The sequence below is a fragment of the Anguilla anguilla genome, chromosome 1 (assembly GCF_013347855.1).
Source record: "Anguilla anguilla isolate fAngAng1 chromosome 1, fAngAng1.pri, whole genome shotgun sequence".
In the NCBI taxonomy this organism is placed as follows: Eukaryota; Metazoa; Chordata; class Actinopteri; order Anguilliformes; family Anguillidae; genus Anguilla; species Anguilla anguilla.
This window is the reverse complement of record NC_049201.1, coordinates 9,984,550-10,006,499: the sequence shown is the minus strand read 5'-3', so window position 1 is coordinate 10,006,499 and position 21,950 is coordinate 9,984,550. Positions and strand designations below refer to the sequence as shown.

Here is a 21,950-nt window from a genome sequence, read left to right as displayed (position 1 = left end):
CAATTTTGAATGAGCTGAGTTAGGTGTTGGAATGCCACCCCCTGACCCAGAGATATAGCCCTTTATAAATTATAAGTTGAAACAGTCCTCGTGACCAGTTCTGTGATTTAACATTTTACAGCTCAGAACATGTATAAACAATAAATGAAATTAAGGAACGAAAATAACTCGCAACGCATTCAAACTATTGGAGAGCATTGTTCAAGATGCGAAATATACTGGAACTGATTGTGTTCTCTATGTTGGAGGGGGACACATGAAATTGCGCACAGGAAGTGCATCGCACGGAACGCGTCGTTTGAACGTGAATGTTTTGTAGTAGCATGCTGGTTGCTTTATCTAGTTTGCACTGAGTGCTTACCGCCAACAAGGCTACATGTAAAGTTACCGGGGGATTTTGAACTCGTCCGCGTAAGTTTTCTTGTTGTCATATTTTGTTGTATTGTCCTTTGTAGAAACATTACATGACGATAGGCAAAGTTCTAACTGCTTAGTTAGCTAACAGGTTCTGGTGTGGTTAACTACCCTACCCTAGGCTAGCTAGCTAACTAACTTGATGACCATATTTTGAAATTGGCTAGCTAGCTAACTACGTAGCCAACAGGTGTGTTTACTTTTATTTACGCAACATAGCGAAATGTTACAATTGTACAAATGCTATATAGCTATACAGTTTTAGCTAGCCAAACATCTAGCTGACCTGCTAGTGTAACCAATTGAGCACCGAGGATAGCACATGGATTGAAACTGTACGTGGCAACCAAAATGCATATCAGACGCCTTCCGTTAGAAGGAGATGAGGAAACATGCATAGAACTTCATGTCTTGTCAGTAAATTTATTTTGTCAATTAGCGTTTTATATACTGCGCACACGTTTACCGAGTTTCTTTGATTTCAGACAGTCTGTTTCGGAAACATGGAGAAAGTCACGTACATGAAGAAGACGTCTGCGCCGTCTGTGTCCCAAATCAATGCAGAATATGTTACACAGGTACCCAGACTTGAAGAAGTCACCAATGTTCAACGTTCAAGTTCTGTTTTTCAGGCGATGTGTCAGTTATATATGCCATCAAATTAAGTCTGATTAAAGTACATGTATCATTTCATTTCAAGTTTATTGTACTGACTTCCTGTCGCCTTTGAGTCGTTTGCAAGTTTTCCGTATTTGTTTACTGAACCGAGGTACACAGTGGTTTTACCGACGGTCATTGACTTGTGCAGAGTAATATAGCGTGGATTGACATTGATGTATCTGTCATTTGAGGTTTTGGTTGCATTTGTCATGTTATTGTTCTTGCTTTCAAATTTTCATCACTGCCAAGTGCTTTTTTTCTTTTTTTTAAAGGACATGACACGTTTCATCTCATGTAAAAAATAACTACCTGTAATTATTTTAATACAGCTGGCAAATAAATACTGGGCACCTCATTCCAAGAATAAACTGCCCTTTGATCCAAAGGTAGGTTTATTTAATATTTTTATATATATATCTCACTGACCATGACACTGTAATTGTTATAACACTGATGCATGGTGATTTATCCTTACACAGGTCATGGAGGATATCTACCAGAAGGAAATTCTGCAGTCCAAGTGAGTTGGCCCAATCAAGCAGAATTTTGCCAGGCCTTTTGCTGTGATTCTAAAATAGTTGTTTGGTAAACTTCAGAAAGACTTGTGTAGTCGCTTACTGCAATTTGGAGTACTGTAGCAATGTCAGTAATTATTTGTGGTTTTGGATTTTTATTGCTCTTTCTGATACTATTCCCAGGTTTGCAATTAGGAAAATCATGCTCCTGGAGTTCAGGTAAGTGTCAATTTATTTTTGAATTGTTGACTACTGAGTTAGAACTGGAAAGCAGTGATGTGATGTGAGTCTGTACTGTGTCTCAGTCAGTACCTGGAGAATTACCTGTGGGTGAACTACGCCCCGGAAGTGTCCAGCTACGCCTATCTCATGACCATCTGCTGCATTGTCAATGAAAAGTTCAGAGAGAATGTTCCTGCCTGGGAGGTAAGAGACTGTTCTCTACAGGTGTTATGCTTGATTTATGTTGTCGTTTTTTAAGCTGATGACAATGGAGTATAATTATAATGAAAGCAGTTGTGGATTTAGCACCATTTAGTGCTAACCAGATCCCCCCCTTCAAGTTGTGCTGTTGTAAGTAATTGTGTTGGTTTGTTGTGCACATTTTGTAATGGAGCCAGTTGGAGAATTAATCAGGCAAATCAGTTTTTATCATGGTGTATTGTTTTTTTATAGTGCCATTTAGATTTCAGTGCTTTACAGATAAGGTGGTCCCCTCTACTGTTGTGTGTGTGTGTGTGTGTGTGTGCGCACATGCTTGCATCAATTTCCCAGATGCTCAATGATTTGTGATAATTTTCTATAATTGGTTTAAGTTGGATATACTTTTTGGATTGTATATGTTGTCAAATTGTATTTGTTGTCTATTGAAAATATGTGATATTCCTATAAATAAGAGTGAACACTGCGCATACTGTGTGGATCTTTATAACAGAAGTGTTACAAGGTGAAATTGTAAACATTGCAGCTTAGTATCTGGCTGCAACTCTTTTTTCTTTTTTACAAAACGAGAGACAACTTATGTTTTCTAGATGGCTAATTACATTTTTCTAAAAAATGTATATATATTTTTTTACATACATCTGTTTAATTTTTCTTTTATATGCAGTGTGCGTTTGTCCAACCATTTCCTCAATTTCTGGTTCCCAGGTTTTTAAGAAGAAACCCGAGCACTTTCCGTACTTCTTCAAGTGTGTGATGGAGGCGTCGCTGATCGAGGAAAACGCCAGCCTCTCCCTCCGGGAACAGACGGTGCTGCTGCTCTTCCTCGATCACTGCTTCAACAGTCTGGTACGTGCGGGAGGAAACTCTTCACTGGGCCTGTGCCTCGGTGCTGGGACTGGGAGATGCTCTGCCTTTGTGTCTGAACATAAATAATTAATGATTCTCACAGCTTCTTCAGCAGCCTTAGTTGAATTAATTCATTTAAAGGAATTTGGATCAGGGTTGCCTACACCTGCCAATCCACCGGGTGGCCACTGAGTTTAAGCAGTATGCTGCAATCCCAGCCCAAACTGAAGTACTCTTTTTCCTTAGAACAAAAAATAAATGTGGTGAGAGTTAATAGGAATTATTTTATATTTCTAATTTATTTCCATCCCATTGGCGAACTTCTCTTCTTATGTTAATTTAAGAGATTAAGTTTTGCCGTTTGTGAAGGGATGGTCTTTTTAATGAGGGAAAATTACTTAACCTCATTAATTGCATTTTTACATATAGCCATTACTTTTCCATAATCCAAATGTTATTTATGTTACACAGGGCTCTATATTGTTCCCATTTTCAGAGCATTCGCCCCTAAAAATTGATGTGTGCTAACGTTGATAAATAATTTAAGAGCACATCTACTACTTGGGATGCAGTGGTGTGGTCCCTATAAAAAATGTTGGCATAAAACTCTTATATTATTAGAATCTACATAATAGTCATAAAATGACTCATGAATTCTGCAGCCACCCCAGAAGACAATCCAGTTGTGGTTATAAATCAGTTTTTCTCAGTGTCTCATTTGCTTTCTGAATCCTTTATCTAGAGAACTTGAGTTCTCATTCAAAGGAACCTCAGGACATGGTGTGTTATACCCATGGTGGGCTCATTTTTTTTTCTGCCACAGGAAGTGGACTTGATCAGGGAGGAAGTGCTGCGGCTCTTCTCCCCACGCATGTGGACGTGTCTGCTGCCTGTAAGTGCGGGTGATTTTATTAGGCCTTCAAAACATGCAGGAACAGCAAATATTGGATATGCAGTATTTGGTAAACATATTTGGTCTTTTATGTTTTTGATATTTTGAGCAAGGTGAGCAACAGTTTTATGTTATAATTTTTTTAAATGCGTATCTGCAGATTAAATGTCACTCTTGATGCTCCTTGTCTCAAGCACTAATTTACTTAGGAAAATGGCGAGCATCATTGGGCTGAATGGCCTGTTCTCGTCATTGTGTTATGTTATGTTATGTTATATGTTCAGCAACGTTTAAGAATCCTCCTGCATTTCCTGTCTTAGTCCCGCCTCCAGCTGGAACTGAAGAAAGTGCCGAAGCTGCAGAAAGTGTGGAAGTCCGTCAAGAAGAACTATGACAAGATGGACGAGAAGGCGGCCGCGCAGTAAGGCCGTTTGTCCTGACCCCGTGACCCTGCCACAGCGCGCTTATTCGCTGCTGTTTAACAGAAAGAAACAAACGACTCTCCCCATTATTAATTGCATGTCCTTTGTTTTCCAGGGCTAATAAGGAGAGGACATTTCTCTCGTTGCTCATTAAGAAATTCCTGGGAGTTCTGACGTCAATCTCGCCGTCCGGTAGGCTTTGTGATTTATGGTTTTATAATTGCTGAATTGCAGCGTAGGTGTCATCGGTGAGGGCAAGTTATCCATCATGTCATGCAAACAGCAGCCCTTACTGTACAATCGGATGTCTAGTAATGGCTACTTCTGATTGGGATAGCTAAATGAAAAAAGGAAAATTTACCCATGCATTGTTTCGCTGCTGCCGGAACAATGATTCAGTCTACACCAGGGGTGTCCGATCTTATCCAGAATTACAGCACCTGATTTATCAAAACCTTGGTTAGAATTGGGTGTTTTGGTGCTGGGTTAAGACAAAAACCTGCACCCGCACTGGCCCTTTTCACATATGATTGGACACCCCCTGGTCTGCAGTGTCCCATCAGGGTACCTACAGTCTTCCTTGCTTGTTAGTTTGATATTAAGTCACTGAAAGCATAGATACCATGTATGTGTACATTATATTCCCCCTTCATGAATTACATTTTCATCACACTTGTGCAGATGTGAGCATGTCCTGCTCCAATACTCTCCATGCCTTCTGTGCTTTTAGTTGAGTATTTATTGGTGGTGTGAGCTACCTTTGAGAACGCTGGTCCCAGCCGCAGGCTACTCACGGCTGTTCTGCTGTTTGTGTCGCGCGGTAACGCAGGGCGACGAGGCCGCCCCCGCCTGCACTGTAAGAATAGGCCAGCGTCCTGACGCTCAGCGGGGGGACGTCCCGCTGGGGGAAGACTCTGATCCATCCTGTCAGGGGGGGGACACGAGTCGCCCAGCGAGGCCCCGTCTCCCAGCATGCCTCTGCTCGAGACGAGCGAGAGAGGGCGGGGCCTCGGTGCTGAGGTCGCTCCTCGGCTCGACAGGGATGCTCAGCACGGGGGCCGGCCCATGTCCGCACTCGTTTGTCTCAAATGTCAAAGTTCAGATCCCCCCCATCTCTGGCTCTTAGCGTGATGGTCTTAACTCTGCTGTTTGTGATTGGTCCGTGTGAAGCACCTGGTCCGAGCTCTCCTCTTTCCCTCAGGGCCCATCTCCATGGAGAAGGTGCATTACTGCGAAAGGTTCATCGAGCTCATGATTGACCTCGAGGTAGGGGAAAGAAAAAAATGTACTCGTGTTTGTGTATATGTGTTGAATGTGGAATATGTTTATTATATAGGGACAACATCTGAGTCAAATTAGCTGTTACTTGTCTTCGTACGTAATTACAGACAACTCAACGTTCAAGCTGTGCAGCTAGAATAATGATTTATGTAGTGCAGCTTCACGCAAACTTGATTTCCTTGCTTTGCACTTAATCTTGTTAATTGAGGGCCTCTTGATTATTCGGTGGGAAGAATGGCACCCCTCTGCACTGCTTCTCACCGTTCTGATTGTCCTGCTATGACCCAGCCGTGTGAAACACTGTGCTGTTCCTGTAGCAGCCCGTCTGAAAGGGGATCTAGTGTTATTGTGCTGCGGCAGTAGGAAGGCTCCTTAATATCTCTGTCTGGCGTGGCCGTCTGGCTTTCCTTTGCAACACTCAGCCCCCAGAGAAATATGCAAGCGATGTGTGAAATATGTCTTCTCGTTGTTTTCATTGGGCTTGAACTTGAAGCAAAGTTCATTCTGCCCATTGTTGTCTGAAATGTTTTTGTCGAGAAAGCTTTTTAAAAATTTGTTAATCTGACTGCTCCAGCGGTTTTTGTACCTTATAGTGTATCCTTAGCTGACTGAGGCTCATTGATAGTAGCTCTTCTGGTGCCCTCTTTCTCAAGTACCGGTTCTGTGGGGTACTCGTCTGCTCAAGTTGTCCCAACGTTGAATCGGCCTAATCCCAAATGTGTATTGTCCATAAATCTAATTGGAAAATAAGCAAGCTTTCAAATTCCTTAGTATTGTTAGATGTGACATCGCTGAAGTTGAAAGTTGTTACAACATTTTGCATCCATAAATGCACTCTGTTCATAGTTAGAATGTTTCATTACTTCTATGGAGTCAGAGCATGTCCATCATAACCCAATAGTAATGACATCACAAAATGTACATTGCATGCTAAGAAATGCCTCGAGGTGCATCTGTGGTGTTGATTTCCCCCTCCACGTCCTGACAGGCTCTGCTCCCAACGCGGCGCTGGTTCAACACCGTGCTGGACGACTCGCACCTGGTGGTCAGCTGTCACCTGTCCAACCTCCCCCGAAGAGAGAGAGAGGGGCATCTCTTCTGCCAGGTGAGGAAATGATGAGTCTGGAGTTTCATGCGCATCCTTAATCTTTACTGTCAGATCTTAACAGGTTGCAAGTAATTGAGAAATATCTAGTCGTCTTACGGTCTTTATGAAGGAAGTGCTGTACGCAGTACATTCCGTGATGCATCTCTTAGTCATCTGCTTTAAGAATTGATGTAAGTAATACAGTTACCGTAAAAGGCAACACTGAAAAGCCTGCATTGCAGCACCCTTTTGCATCTCAGAACTAAGATTACTGCAGAGATCTAACTTGTTGCATGAGTATGTTGTTTTAACCCTTGGAAGAGTAGTTTTTTGGAATGTTTTTTTCCCCCTCAGAATTCTATGTCAGTGTTCTAGAACTTTATTACTTTCATACCAGTATTGATTGTGACATCAGCATTAGAACGTTTAGTTAAGAGCATTCTATTCACGTATTTGTGATCTTACACCTTAATGGGTTAAATGTATACATGGATGACGTGCTAACGCTACGTGTCATGTCCCTGCAGCTGCTGGACATGCTGAAGTTCTACACGGGCTTCGAGATCAACGACCAGACCGGCATCGCCCTCACGGAGAACGAGATGACCACGCTGCACTACGAGCAAATCACCTCCCTCCAGGTAAACAGGCCCCGCCCCCCGGCACAGGCTAGGCATCGGCGGCTCCGCCCCTGAGCGGTCTGGGCCCGAGCGTCCTGCGTGTTTACGCTGAGCTCCAGTGCACCGAGGCTTTGGGGACCACGGGCGGCGGCGTCTGCGTTCGTACCGTAATCGCTCAATTTGGCCCCGCGTCCCTGGCTTTCTCTAATCGCATCCGCGGAGAGCCCCCGGTCTGATTAAAATCCGCTCCCCGTGGAAGAGTGGCTGCGCGGGCAGATGTTGGATTAATAAATTCAATTAGGGAAATGGAAAAGGTTGCTCGCGTCGCGGCGACGGTCGTCGAGCGAAACGCCGCACCTGCCTCCGCTGAGTCGGAGCCCAGTTTAAATGCAGATCAGCTGAAGGTAATGGAGGAAGCTAATGAATCACAGGCACTCCCCCTCATCCAGTAGTGTGCGTGTGTGCGTGCGTGCGTGCGTGCGTGTGTGCGTGCGTGAGTGCGTGAGTGCGTGAGTGCGTGTGTGCGTGTGTGTGCGTGTGTGCGTGTGTGCGTGCGTGCGTGCGTGCGTGTGTGCGTGAGTGCGTGAGTGCGTGTGTGCGTGTGTGCGTGTGTGCGTGAGTGCGTGAGTGCGTGAGTGCGTGAGTGCGTGAGTGCGTGAGTGCGTGAGTGCGTGTGTGCGTGCGCGCGCGTGTGTGCGAGTGTGTGCGAGTGTGTGCGAGTGTGTGTGTGTGTGTGTGTGCGTGCGTGCGTGCGTGCGTGCGTGCGTGCGTGCGTGAGTGCGTGAGTGCGTGAGTGCGTGAGTGCGTGTGTGAGTGTGTGAGTGTGTGTGAGTGTGTGTGAGTGTGTGTGAGTGTGTGTGTGTGCGCGTGTGTGCGAGTGTGTGCGAGTGTGTGTGTGTGTGTGTGTGATTTATCTGAACGAGGAGGGCGCTGATGTGTTCATATCTCTTCCCCTGGCCCAGAGGGCGGCTTTCGCTCACTTCCCCGAGCTGCAGGACTTCGCCCTGTCCAACGTGGCGGCCGTGGACACACGGGACTCCCTCACCAAGCTGTTCGGCCAGCTCAGGTATGCACCCGTCTATACCCCTTTATACACATACACCACAGGTATGCACCCGTCTTTCCCCCTTTATACACATACACCACAGGTATGTACCCATCTCATATACACATACACCACAGGTATGTACCCATCTCATATACACATACACCACAGGTATGTACCCATCTCATATACACATACACCACAGGTATGTACCCATCTCATATACACATACACCACAGGTATGTACCCATCTCATATACACATACACCACAGGTATGTACCCATCTCATATACACATACACCACAGGTATGTACCTGTCTATACACATTTATACACATACACCACAGGTATGTACCCATCTCATATACACATACACCACAGGTATGTACCTGTCTATACACATTTATACACATACACCACAGGTATGTGCCAGTCTCATATAATTACACTCCTCAGGTATGTACCCGTCTCGTATACACATACACCTCAGGTATGTCAACACGCACCTTCACAATTCAGGGTGTGTCCACATCTCATGTACACGTGCTGTTCAGCCGTGTCCATATGTCATATACCTTCAGAACTTGAGTGTGTCGATATCTCATGTATAATTTGTCTGTGTCTCACGTGCACATCTTACATGTGCTCGTAACTCAGGGAGGAGTCTGTGTGTGCGCGCGATGCCCTTCATGTGTGTCCAGCCTCTCCCCCGTGTCATCAGAATGAACTGTAGCGCCGCTGACCCGTTCTGCCCTCCTGCTGCTGAACCTTCACATCTCTTCTTACGGTGTTGAGCAGATGCTTCCCTCCCTGTGTTTATCTGCGTTTCATAGGGAGCGCTGGGCAGAATGCAAAACTAGCTCTAGGCTTGCGTAGAGCCCAAAGGCTGCGCTGCATTGTTGGGTCCAGATAGAAGCATGCAGCGTGTGTTCAGTGGATTTACAGGGGCTTCCAGAGCGAGCTGTTTGATCAGCTGTGTTTGGTCGGGTCACGTCAGTGGTTTGCCTCTCTCTGTCTTTCCTCCTCTCCATCTCTCACTCTCCCCACTCTCCCCCTTTCCCCCTTTCTCATTCTCCCCCTCTCTCCCTTCTTCCATCTCTCATTCTCCCCCTCTCTTCCTTCTTCCTCTGTCTCTCTCTCTCTCTGGTGTTCCCACGTTCTGTCATACCGCCTCACGCTCCCACCTGACCTGTGACCTTTGACCCAGTATATCAGCCCTGCTGTGTTCTGTTGTATTTCAAGTCCCCCAGTTAAGTGCACAGCACACTGTCACATGGCTGGAGGTTTTAAATAGTGCTTGGGTCGGGGCTCTCTGGGGTTGACGGAAAGCCGTGGCATCCGAGCTGACATTCGGCTTTGCGTAGGGTGAGCGGCTCTGCTGAGGTAAGGGTCATTAGCTGACCTGAGATCAGGAGACACGCGGATGCTGTCCTTTAATTTATTTGGCACTGAGGGCTGGTGTCCTGCCCCGTGGCACATCTAGGGGCTGATCTGAGGACAGCCACTCACCCTAACTGGACGTGAGCGTTTTCGGGGTGGGGCGGGGGTGGGGTGAGCCTGGCCCTCGGACGCTCGCACGTCCCGTTTGTGCACCACCGACGCGAGCATCAGTCACGCAGGAGGCTCCGGATCACAACACCTGTCATGGGGAGGGGAGGGGAGGGGGGGCCTGCGTCAGAGGCACAAAGCGCTTGTGTCATCACAAGCGGGTCTGATTACCCTGTGCCTGTGCTCAGCGCGCTCCGCCCAGCGCGGAGAGATGCAAATTGGGTTTGATTTCATAATCCTGCTGCGCCGCGCCTCTGCGGCCCTGCCGACGCCGCACGGCCGCTGCGTCAGAGCGGCGCGAGGATTAACGAGCGTCCGGGGACGAGCAACCGAGAGGCGGCTCGCGTTTCGCAGGCGCTAACGTCGCCTTTCCCCGACTGTCGCAGCCATTCGGATGCCGCAACGTCCCACAGAGGTTTGCCGAGGTTTCTGAAATCCCGCTGTTCTCTCTCGTTCCCGCAGTCCCAACACTCTCCACCAGGTGGCATCGTACCTCTGTCTCTTGCCCGAGCTGCCTGACGGACAGGACACGACCTATGAGAACGAGGTCCTCCTTGAACTTCTGGTAGGTGATGGATAAAAGACCCTCTGATCGAGCAAAGCTGTTTGTTGCTCACAGGATGGCCGAATAATGTGTAGAACCAATGATTAAATAGATTGTTTGCCCACAAAACAAATACAGCGTATTAGGATTAGCATGTCTTATTAGCAATCTGTTGTTTGTGAATTTGACCTTGAAATGCATCTACTGTTGTTCTGGTTTGTCAGTGAGTGGACAGCAGTATTAAAGGGACACAAGCACAGCTCCCGGCTTAAAGTGTCGTCTGCAAGTCCGCTTAACCCCCCCCCCCCCCCCCCTTACTGTCTGCCGAACCCTTCCGGAAACCCCTGCCCTAATTCACAGGCCCTCCCCGCATTGTCATCAGGAGTTAAAAGCCTGACCTCTTTTAGGTTAATGATGTACTTTGGCCCTTTTAAAAAAGGCGGAGGAGGAGAGCACAATAATTATCTCAAGGTATTATTTCATATTGTTTCAGCCAATGACAGAGCACTGATTTGCGTGACCTGGGTTGCCCTTGGCAGCTGAAATTTCAAAGACTGTGCTCTCGTGTCTGTGGCCAAGGCAAATATGACAGCAAAGCAGGTTGCAAACAAGAATCTGAAAATGTTCTTTGGCAGGTGCAGTGTATTTTTGGTATAGTGTAAGATTTTTACAGTCATTTTACAGGTTATGGGTATGCTACTACAAAGTTAAATGGAAATATATGGGGATTTTTTTGTTGCTTGCTGAGTAGATGCACTTTTCCAGGGCAACTGTTCTAGAGTACTTTGCATATCATCTATTTATACGGCTGGATATGTACTGCAGTTGAGGTCACGTACCTTGCTGAATAATACAGTGCTGGTGTCCTACCTGTGAATTGCGAGCCCAGGCTACTGGTGCTTTTTCACGGCCCTTAAAAAGACTCGTATTTGTTGATGATTTTTGTACTCGTTGCTGCCGGGCAATGCAGGGGCCTGAGGCGTATAATCAGAGGCCTGCCTTATACCCGCCCGGGATCTGAAACTGACCCTCCGGTCACGAGCCTCCTGTCCTGAGCTCAGCTGAATTCAGCTGTGTCAGAGGTCTGCCCGGGAGGTGTGAATGTGTGCGCTCTCGCTCGCTCTCTCTCTCTCTCTCTATCGCTATCTCTCTGTGCCTCTTTCTCTTTCTCTCTGTCCCTCTCTCTGTGCTCTCTGCCTCTCTCTCTCCCCCGCTCTCGTTGCTTCTCGCTTGCTCCCTGCCTCTCTGTCTCTCTCTCTATTTCGGTTTCTCTCTCTGCCTCTCTCTCTTGCTCTCTGCCTCTCTTCTCTCTCTCCCTCTCTCTCGCTGCCTCTCTCTCTCTGTGAGAGGGATGATGGACTTGGGGAGGGGATGGGGGCCCAGAACTCATTTGCGTAATTATGTAAATCTAAATGAAAATCGCTGTAAATGAAATATCTTTAATCTGTGCCTTTGGTTGAGAAATTCCAATTACAGTAATGGATCAGAGCAGGAGCTTTAGTGCGGCTACCTGAATCCCCTCCACAGCCATGTGCTCGGACAATCTTGCACTTAAAATTATCTTTAACTTGCTCTCCTCCTGTCTAGCTGACCATATTTTCATGAGAGTACAAATCTGTTGTTAATTTTTTTTTTTTTTTCCATTTGACTGTAAGTGGATTGGCATGAGCATCTGCGTTTCCGCTGAGCTTAATTTTGTGCTGTTCCCTTGCCTCTGTCCCGGCGGGGAACAGGGAACAGTGTTCTCCAGGCATTGTGCTTTGTTTTTTATGGCCTGCTGTTTAAACTGGCCCCTGCACTGTCCCGAGAGACCTCCACTGACTGTCCTGACCTGCAGTACAGTGCCCAGCAGCAGGGCTGTTAGCTAATGGCTTGTGACCAGGGGGTTCTGAATTTGGATATGGGTGGGGTATGGTTGGGGGATGAGTGGGGTGGGGTGGGGTTGGGGCATGAGTCGGGTGAGGTGGGGTTGGGGGATGAGTGGGGTGGGGTGGGGTTGGGGGATGAGTGGGGTGGGATGGGGTTGGGGGATGAGTGGGGTGAGGTGGGGTTGGGGGTTGGGGCGCACTGCACAAAGTGGTGTTTTACTGTGCGCCCCCATTTATTTCCTGTTCCTGTACAGGGGAGGTCACAGTGAGTTCTGACACGCGACCCTAACGTTTGTTTCAGGTGTCTCGCCACGAGAGACGAACCTCCCAGATCGAGCAGCTAAACCAGATGCCCCTGTACCCCACGGAGAAGATTATCTGGGATGAGAACATCGTGCCTACTGAGTATTATTCGGGAGAAGGTAGGGGTTCCTGCCTGGGAGGGTCTCCCGTGATCCTTTCCTGAGCTCCTTAAGAAGTGTTTTAAAGTCTCTGTTTATCTTAGCCCTGCGAATCTTGCCTCAGGACCACTTAGTTATGCTGAGATGGATTCTCCCAGAGCACTTAAGGCAGCACTTGTTGCGGTCCCAGAGTGAAACCTAATGAGGGGTGCTGGAGAGACTCGCAGCGGCGCGAGTGGTAGCGCCGTGCTCTGTAAATATTACTCAGTGAGACGTTACGGCGGCTCGGCGAATACTGAGCGTGTGCGCTCTGACTCTCCCAATCGACTGTGGGATCCGCAGGTTGCCTGGCTCTGCCCAAACTGAACCTGCAGTTCCTCACTCTGCACGACTACCTCCTGAGGAACTTCAACCTCTTCCGCCTGGAGTCCACCTACGAGATCAGGCAGGACATCGAGGACGTGGTCTCGCGCATGAAGCCATGGTGAGCAGTGCAGAGATTGTTGGCAGCTGTGGGGGGGATTTTTGGGGATTGTAAACTGTGTTGTATTGGGGGGAGCTCTGGACCCCAGGTGCTAACAGTTTAAAGGAATTCTGGGAATTTTGTTGCTTTGCTGTACCATGAGCCAGTGCAACACCAGGCTGACCTCAACAGTGCAGCTGTGAGGAACTGTGCTTCATTAATCATTTAAGGTGAAAGATCACAAATATGTCATTAGCATGTTCTTAACTGAACATTCTAATGCTCATGTAACAGTCGCTACTGTTAATTCAAAGCAATGGAGTTCTAGAACACTGACTTGGAAGTTTTTTTTCCAAAAAACCTGCTCTTCGAAGGGTTAAACACTAGTGATGCACACGTACCCACAGTCAGCAGGCGCAAGGGGGAGTGGCAGCCCTCGTTCTGAGTGCGTATTGGTGCGCGCCTTGCAGGCAGTCGGAGTATGGGGGCGTGGTTTTCGGAGGCTGGGCCCGAATGGCGCAGACCATCCTCTCCTTCTCCATCGTGGAAGTGGCCAAGCCCAACATCGGCGAGAACTGGCCCGCCAGAGTCCGGGCTGACATCACCATCAACCTCAACGTGCGGGACCAGATCAAGAGGGAGTGGGAAGGTCGGTGATCCGTCTCCGCTGTAAAAGGCCTTCTAGGAAGCCCATAAAAATCTGACGCCCCGCAGTAAAACTGTAATCCAGGCCTCTTCTTCCTTGACCTGTCCTTTGCCAGCTTTATGTGCTCTTCCTCTGGGAATGAGCCGCAGCAGGTCTGAGTGCATGTTGTCACTATTTAAACATGAGTTTTTATAAACATAGAAATAATAATCGTGTTGGCTGTTAACTGTTTTTCGTTTAAGGTTCATGACCTGCTCAGATGACTCTTAAGCTGCACTCAAAGGTTGCATAAGCGCAGTGGTCTTGCAGGTCATTTGCCATTGTCTACACCTTTTAACATTTGCATACTCTTACAGTTGAGGGCCTTGATTTTAGATATAGTTAAATTAAATGGTCATGTTGCAGACAGCGTCAAAGCTGTTGAGACTGTCTAAATTTCACATTTTTCATTGTAAGTCTTTTTAGCATCAATAACAGCTGGGCTTGAAGAAAGCTACATGGCAGACTTGATCAGTAGAACATATGAATTGCTGCTTAACGGACGACTAAATAAGATAATGGATTTTAAATATACCATGGTCATTTGCATAGCTAGAGTATGGGGGATATTAACTGTTTAGGCGTTTCCTGACAAACTTTCATAAAGTTGATGTGTACACTTTTCATAATGCTAGTTCCCCAGAGAATTTCCATGAGGGATGCAGTTCTGTTTATTCAAATGAGCTGCTTAGCTTCTCTACCTCTTAGCTTAAGTTAAATTTCTCTCACAAACAGCTCTGCTGGCAGTGAATTTAAGGTGCTTAGCTCTAGCTCTTATTACGCAGTCAGTTTAAAATATACTAATGAAAAGCCTTCTTAATTCAGAAAGTAAGACGACTTTGCATTCTAATCTGTGCAAATGTTTCTGTTTTGAAAAACTACGCTAAGCAGAAATCTGGCTTGATTAGAAATAAATGTAATAAAATAGATAAATAAACGTTTAGGTTGTGTCTTACCGGTTGAAATGTAAAAAAAAAAAAAATGTGATGCATTTATTCAAGCTTCAGGAAAGTATACTATAACTATAATTTTTTTTTTTTAAAGGTAAAATAAGCACTGTGAATGATGAACAGATCTGTTCTGTACTGAAGGACACTTTTGAAACTGAAACTGCCATTTTTCAGCATTTATTGAAGTCGCTGTGCCCTGTGCGACAGGGGTAGTGGTGCTGCTGTGCAGTAACTCCTCTGTGTCCCAGGTGGTTGCAGTGGAGAATCACTCGTTCTCTCTGCATAATCAGACCCCCCCCATCCCCTCCTTTTACGCCTCTGTGTTCTCGTTCTCCTCTTTGTCTTTGAGTCCTGGAGGGGAGTGTAATTCTCTCCGCCCCCCCGCCCCCGCCCCCTCCCTGCGTAATCACAGCTTCATGTTTTAAAGATCGGCGGGTGCTGACGGGGCACGCCCCTAACTCCTCCCCTCTGCGCAGGGCTGCGGAAGCACGACGTCTGCTTTCTGGTCACGGTGCGGCCCAACCTGCCCTACGGCACGCGGCTGGACCGCCGCCAGCCCTTCGTGGAGCAGACGGGCCTGGTGTACGTGCGCGGCTGCGAGGTGCAGGGCATGCTGGACGAGAAGGGCCGCGTCATCGAGGAAGGTAGGCCACGCCCACTCCCACGGCCCCGCCCCCTTAAAGCTCGAACGTGACTCATCACGGTTAGGATGGGGTTTAGGGGTGGGTCAGAATTAGGGGTGGGTCAGTTTACTGGAGTAAACCAGTACCTGGCAACAGATTCTTAAACATTTCGGGGGAAAAAACCTCATTGGAAAATTGAAAAAATGTTTTGTTTTCCTTTGAAAAATAATTGCCATAGTAACGGGTCAAAGGATGTATGGCCTACGCCTACCACTCTCCGGTCTGCGGGCGCCCATAGTAACGGTTCAAAAGAAGCTTTTATCTAATCAAAGACCGTTGCTGTGCGAGCTTCCCTTCACCAGAGAGAATGCTCTGCGACACCTTTAATCGGGTCTGCTGCGGTAAAGTGTGCTTTAAATGTGAACAATACAGTACTTGAGCAAATGAAAAGGCATATCTGCTTGCAATCATTTCGAGACAATCGGAAAATGTCCCGTCCCTAATCTGAATATCCTAATCTCTTCCATTTGGGGTCTTGTACATACACATGCAATAATCCCATTGATTATTCAATCGGGATTTTTACAGGCTGAATCTCAACAAAATGAAGATAAATTGGCTTTTTAACACCACGTAGGTTTTTGACGGCTTACAGTAGCTTTTTCAGCTGTTCATGTGCTGTACATGCGTTGAAGTGTTCTAACAGCGTTTATGTGTAAGAGCATTGAGCCATTAAGAGGCTCGCTGCAGTCCTGCAGTGCGTTTCAGATCCCCTAACTGGGCCCGTCCTGTCCCAGTATTGGCCTGTCAGCACATGAGGGGCTCGCGGTGTTGGTGACGAGCGTGTTGAGTTGACGGGGGAAAGCAGCCTGGCTGAGTGGCTGTGAGTGAGAGGACTGACGGTGCTCAGCAGGAATCAGGCACAGGTGTCACACAGCAGGCCTCTGAGTCAGTGTTCTAGAACTCCACCGCTTTCAGTCACCAGGAGTGATTGTGACATCAGCAATGGAATGTTCAGTTTAGAACATTCTAATCATGTATTTGTGACCTCACACCTTAATGGGTTAAAAAGCCATCAGGGAGCTCATTGTTTTTATGAGCAGAACAGAATGTATAGCCCTGCTGATTGGCTAAGGTCTCTTTCTTCCCCCCCGATTATATCGCCAACATCATCTAGTTGAGCTCTCAGTCGTCCTGATAAAAGTAGAATGAAGTAAATGTTTAAAACACTGCCATAATGTGTCCTTGGCCGACCGGCCGGCCTGGTGGGGCAGGGCCTGGGGTCAGGCTCTGCAGTTCCCAGCAGTTTCAGGGCACGATGAGTCAGAGTCACCCCCCAGCCCACGCTTATCCCTCCTTATGCAGCCACGCAAAGACCTCTTCTGTCTCCTCTGATCTCACGCCATCAAAACCGCTAGCTGTTGGTCCTGATCCAGCTGAACACAGCCTTTCTGCAATGCTCAGTATCGAAGGCCCTGTGTGCGAAAAAAACTTTTTCAAACTCGTGGTGGTGCAGGTTACTAGGCCAGAGCACTTGGGCAGTACTGAACTGGTACAGTCAGTATAAAAACTCTGTTGTGCACCTCAGGTGCGTGGTTTCTGATTGGACGATGGGTCAGATTTGAACTCATCGCGGTGTTGGTCGAACTGGCTTACGGTAACCCAGGTGTTACTGTAAATCACTCTGGCAGTTTAAGGGTGCTCCTGGAGGCGACCCAACCAAAAAGAACCTGGCGAGCTACGTGGACCCTGTGCTCGCGCTCCGGCCCGACCTTGTCCCCACGCTCAACCCCGGCACTGCGCAGTCGTTTGGGGAGATGGGGTTTCAGCGAGGTCACAGGGGGGCGTTCTCCCGTTTCACCACAAGACATTCCAGCGAGGCTGTGCAGGGGGGGGAGTGTCTGCCCTTAAAGACTCACCGACAGGCCGCTGAGTGGCACCACTGCCCGTGGCCTTCGCCGTGCGCCTGAGCGGTATTAATAGACGGTAATGTGCGCTGAGGTGGGTGTCGTGCTCCCTGGGCCTGGAGAAGAGCGCTGAGCATTTCAGGGGGAGGGGGGAGGACACTCTGCAGATTATATTGTCTTCCAAAGTTGTCTGAGTACCTGGCATCACTGAGTACGTCTCCGATGTCAAGCCAGTTCCCTATTACTGTGTCGCAAGCACTGATGCACAGCCGATATCTGAATGTTCCAGTTCTGGTACAGCACTGATGCACAGCCGATATCTGAATGTTCCAGTTCTGGTACAGCACTGATGCACAGCCGATATCTGAATGTTCCAGTTCTGGTACAGCACTGATGCACAGCCAATATCTGAATGTTCCAGTTCTGGTACAGCACTGATGCACAGCCGATATCTGAATGTTCCAGTTCTGGTACAGCACTGATGCACAGCCGATATCTGAATGTTCCAGTTCGGGTACAGCACTGATGCACAGCCGATATCTGAATGTTCCAGTTCTGGTACAGCACTGATGCACAGCCGATATCTGAATGTTCCAGTTCTGGTACAGCACTGATGCACAGCCGATATCTGACTGTGCCTGTTGTTCTACAACCACCGGCTGGGCATTGGCTCCAGTCGGTCCTATTGCAGCCCCATGTGTTTGATCTGCTTCTAAATGTTTTCATTATGTGTGTGTCTCCAGTTTGAACCATTTAGTGCCATTTATTCTGAAGCCAGACTCTGATTTGTTACTTTATGCAGGTCTTGAGAAGGGTCTGCTCAAAGAGCATTACTAAGAGCACCCAATCAGGCACAAGCACACTAGTCTTGATTTCCTAGGTCTCCTCAATTATATAATTTGTCGACCACATCATTGTTTGTTCTATTTATAATGCTGTGTTAATAGCCCGTTTCACTGTAAAATGTTTGAATAAATTATTTGTCTTTTCAAATACTTTAAGCTAGCAAAAGTTTTAGAGCAGAAAATGGATGCCTCTGACGATGCTATGTACAAGTGCTTAAAAATGACAAACAATACAAATGGAAAAGACTTGTAAAGACTGTATTTTTTATTTTTATTGGAAAGAAATGTATATTTCTTGTATTTTTGTTTTAAACTTTCACAGCTTCAATGGTAGTAATATGTTTATGACCGAATGGTCTTCTTTTCCCCATTGAGGTCCCGACCCCAAACCCAAACTGAAGGGCGACGCCAGAACCTTCCGCGTGTGGCTGGACCCCAACCAGTACCAGCAGGACATGACCAACAGCATCCAGCACGGGGCCGAGGACCCCTACGAAACCTTCAACATCATCATGAGGAGGAAGCCCAAGGAGAACAACTTCAAGGTCGGTGTGAAAACCTCCCTTAATCCGCTCCTCCAGGCGCGGGGTGGTGGGGCCTTGAGCCGTTCTCACGCAAGCTCCCACCCGTCCCCGTGCCCAAAACGCCACGACTGTGACCTTGTCCCATTCCAAGCATGCGAAGGCCTCCGCGTCTGACCAGATCAGGTTACGCTCTGAGCGCAGTGTCTGGCTTCGGCGGTCTCCTAAAAGTGTCGCGTCTTCCCTTCAAAGGGCCCTCCAGAAGCCATCCAATCAGATCTCAAACCAGATCTCCAGGGAAACAAAGTTTGTTTGGGACAGCAGGGCCAGTTTTGCACACAGCAATGACAGATCCGTACCAATTGATTCATTTAGGTTGCTAAATTGGTTCGAGTCGATCTAAATGTTTCAGCAGGCATTTAAAGTATCCCCCCCAAAGTCCAGATTAATCTAAATTGAGAACTTAACCAAGTGGAAGGAATGCTGGATTGTGTACAGATTGAGTTTTCTGAATCGACTTGAATCGTGCTGTCTCCAGGTAAAGGGAGGGTGTATTTTCTCTGCAGAGGTTGTGCAGGGTCTCTGTGCTTCAGACCGCTTCAGTTTGAGCCGGAAGGCTGGGGGGGCGGGCTTCAGGCATGGGGCATGGGGGGGGGGCAGGTCATTTCGTGCGCTCGTTTCCACGGCGCTGCTGGCCAGACCTGAGCCTCCCACTCCGCACCGCGGGGGGAAACCGTCGCCGCGGCGATAGGAGACAGCGGCCAGGTCCCCTGCATGGACCGCGCCTGGCCTAAATATAAACCGGAAAAAAAAATCAACATTGATCCTCATCCAATCAGACAGGCAGTCCTTTGACCGGCCATCTCCCCCCGTTTCTCCCCAGCACCCGGGCTGTGTTTGGTCCTCCTCCTCTCGCCCCTCCCCACCTTCTCCTTGCTGTTTAGGAGACCTCCCTGTGCTCCTTTATTTCCTCCAGGGCTCATCTATATGAGCAAATTCAAGATTTAACTGTTGTTTGGTTTCACTTTTCTGTTTTTCTGCACAGTCATATTCCTAATGATTGGTGACTCAAGGTTCCATTGCTGAAGCATGTAGGCTGGATTTTGTTTGTATTTGTTTCCCTGTTAATGAGATTTAAATGTTAATCAGTGGGCATGTTTGATCAGAAGAAAATGTGCGATTAGGTTTCGCCGGCAGGCAGTGCAATGTCAAATGGAGCACAAATCATCCCAGACCAGTCCCGGATAGTCAGCACAGCCTTGCGCTGTCTGAAGCTGTGAATCTTTGGAGCGCGCTGTGCATTTTAAAATCAAGACTGGCTTAATGAGATTGGCTTAAAGGCTTCAAAATAATGTATAGAACCCTAGTCTTATGAATGCATAAAGCCTTGGTTTCAGTCTGAAGTGGGAACAAAGTAATGAATAAAATAAGACCCTCTGCAGTAATTGCTTACCGGAGGGAAAACGAGTCACAATATTGTTGTTGATTTTCACACCAACCGCGCTGCCCCTGACGGTCTAGTAAATGGTAGGGCTGGATGTTGGCAGGAATCTGGTTGCGCTCTACACACGCGTTGGCGAGTGGGTATGGTGTAACAAGGCTTCATTGTGTTCACCATAATTATGTCAAAAGCCCTCGTTCTCCACAACGCTATACAAACGCAAATGTTTTTTCAGATTTGTAGGACACCTGACTTGGGTTGAGGTGCACCAGGAAGTAGAAGCTAGCAAATGGCTCAAAGGTCAACGTGTCTGCTTAAATGAGTCATTGAAAGTGGGTTCAGCGGGCATAGCGGTCCACTGGGTCAAAGCGAAACATCGCAGCGCGTTTGAGTGATTAATGCCGCCACTCCTCCCTCTGCAGGCGGTCCTGGAGACCATCAGGAACCTGATGAACACGGAGTGCGTCGTCCCGGACTGGCTGCATGACATCATCCTGGGCTACGGCAACCCGGGCAGCGCCCACTACTCCAAGATGCCCAACCAGATCGGCACGCTGGACTTCAACGACACCTTCCTGTCCATCGACCACCTGAAGGCCTGTTTCCCCGGCTACGATGTGAAGGTGACGGAGGAGAGCCCCGCCCTGCAGGTCCCCCCCTTCAGGTGAGGGTCAGCGGCGGTGTGTGAGTGCGGGGCGGAGCCTCCCGTGGATGTGTGCCATCGTAATTAAGCGACCGGGCTCCTGTTCAGGCATTGGCAGGTTTAATTCCCTGGTTGGGAGCCTTGCTTAGACTGCTTCAATAAGTGCCCAGCCACGTAAATGACTAATAGATGGATGGAAGGTTTTCGTTCTTGGATGATGGTGGGGGGAGAAGGGTGCATCATAAAAGTCCTGTTTCAACTATCACTGACAGATTAGTAATAAAAATTGCATAGTTATTTCATTATATTTAATCCATAAAGAAATTGTAATCTTTTAGAATGCGTAGTATTTATTTTAACCAGCTGGGGTTCTACAAAACAAAGTTAATGCAGTAATTTGTTTTTTTTTTTATGTCTGAATGTGAATCGGTATCTATACACAAAAAAATCTGATAGTGTAATGTTAACAACAGCTCGGTTTACTTATGGATCTGAATATCTTGCGATAACTACTGGAAGATTACCCCTAACTATTATTCCATTAAAAATAACAACATTTTTGATGAATTTATCCAGCCTTATTTTCCAGTACAAATTACTTCTTAAACCCTGTTACAAAGGAACTGATGATCTATACACATTTACTCATAAAGGTTTATACAAAAACTTAGCAAATGTGTTTGCTGGTATCCTCTGGTCACATGCTGCAAAGGGAGATGGGACATTGAGAGGTGCATTTACCATATTCTGCCAAGCAATGCCATTTTTAATGTGCAATGAACCCTGCATTTCTTAATTGCAGTCTATATTGTTTTAATGAGTCATTTATATGCAAATGGTCATAGTTGTTTACAATTCCGTGCAATCCCATGAATGACAGGCAGGGGCACATTGTGAGGTGAAGCTTCGCTGCTTGGCAAATCAGCCCCGTTCGCAGTACGTAATAAGACTGCATTTGTATGTTTTTGCACAGAACTTAGGCTGGATGCGTCTCCTTCACTTTTCCTGCAGGATCAAATTTCCGGAGAGAAGCGTGAAGGGGAAGAAGCGCAAGGCGGACGAGGCCGAGGAGGACGAGGCGATGGAGGAGGAGGACGATCGCACGCTGGTGGTGGAGCCGCACGTGATCCCCAACAGGGGCCCGTACCCCTACAACCAGCCCAAGCGGTGAGCAGGCAGAGGTCAATGGGCGGAGTCAGGAGGCCCCGCGGCGTCTGTGACTCGCTGAGGCGGAACGGAGCCCCTACCACCCCCCACCCCCACCCCACCCCACCCCCGCGCGCT

At 47.5% G+C, this 21,950-nt stretch overlaps 1 protein-coding gene across 3 annotated transcripts in view; it reads left to right on the top strand.

The window, feature by feature from the left end:
• The first annotated feature begins 253 nt into the window (after positions 1-253).
• Positions 254-21,950, top strand: part of aqr (aquarius intron-binding spliceosomal factor) — a 49,275-nt gene continuing 27,578 nt past the window's right edge. For 2 of the 3 annotated variants that reach the window (XM_035381479.1, XM_035381462.1), the window contains exons 1-22: positions 254-411; positions 900-992; positions 1,404-1,460; positions 1,554-1,594; positions 1,773-1,808; positions 1,895-2,015; positions 2,739-2,879; positions 3,703-3,771; positions 4,092-4,192; positions 4,309-4,385; positions 5,395-5,459; positions 6,463-6,579; positions 7,089-7,202; positions 8,144-8,247; positions 10,238-10,340; positions 12,489-12,609; positions 12,931-13,072; positions 13,522-13,700; positions 15,163-15,330; positions 18,437-18,606; positions 20,446-20,687; positions 21,678-21,833. In XM_035381479.1, the coding sequence (XP_035237370.1) occupies positions 918-992; positions 1,404-1,460; positions 1,554-1,594; positions 1,773-1,808; positions 1,895-2,015; positions 2,739-2,879; positions 3,703-3,771; positions 4,092-4,192; positions 4,309-4,385; positions 5,395-5,459; positions 6,463-6,579; positions 7,089-7,202; positions 8,144-8,247; positions 10,238-10,340; positions 12,489-12,609; positions 12,931-13,072; positions 13,522-13,700; positions 15,163-15,330; positions 18,437-18,606; positions 20,446-20,687; positions 21,678-21,833 (2,399 nt within the window). In that variant the 5' untranslated portion in view covers positions 254-411; positions 900-917. The remainder of the gene's footprint in view (positions 412-899; positions 993-1,403; positions 1,461-1,553; positions 1,595-1,772; positions 1,809-1,894; positions 2,016-2,738; positions 2,880-3,702; positions 3,772-4,091; positions 4,193-4,308; positions 4,386-5,394; positions 5,460-6,462; positions 6,580-7,088; positions 7,203-8,143; positions 8,248-10,237; positions 10,341-12,488; positions 12,610-12,930; positions 13,073-13,521; positions 13,701-15,162; positions 15,331-18,436; positions 18,607-20,445; positions 20,688-21,677; positions 21,834-21,950) is intronic. The other variant, XM_035381470.1, reaches the window with a different exon arrangement.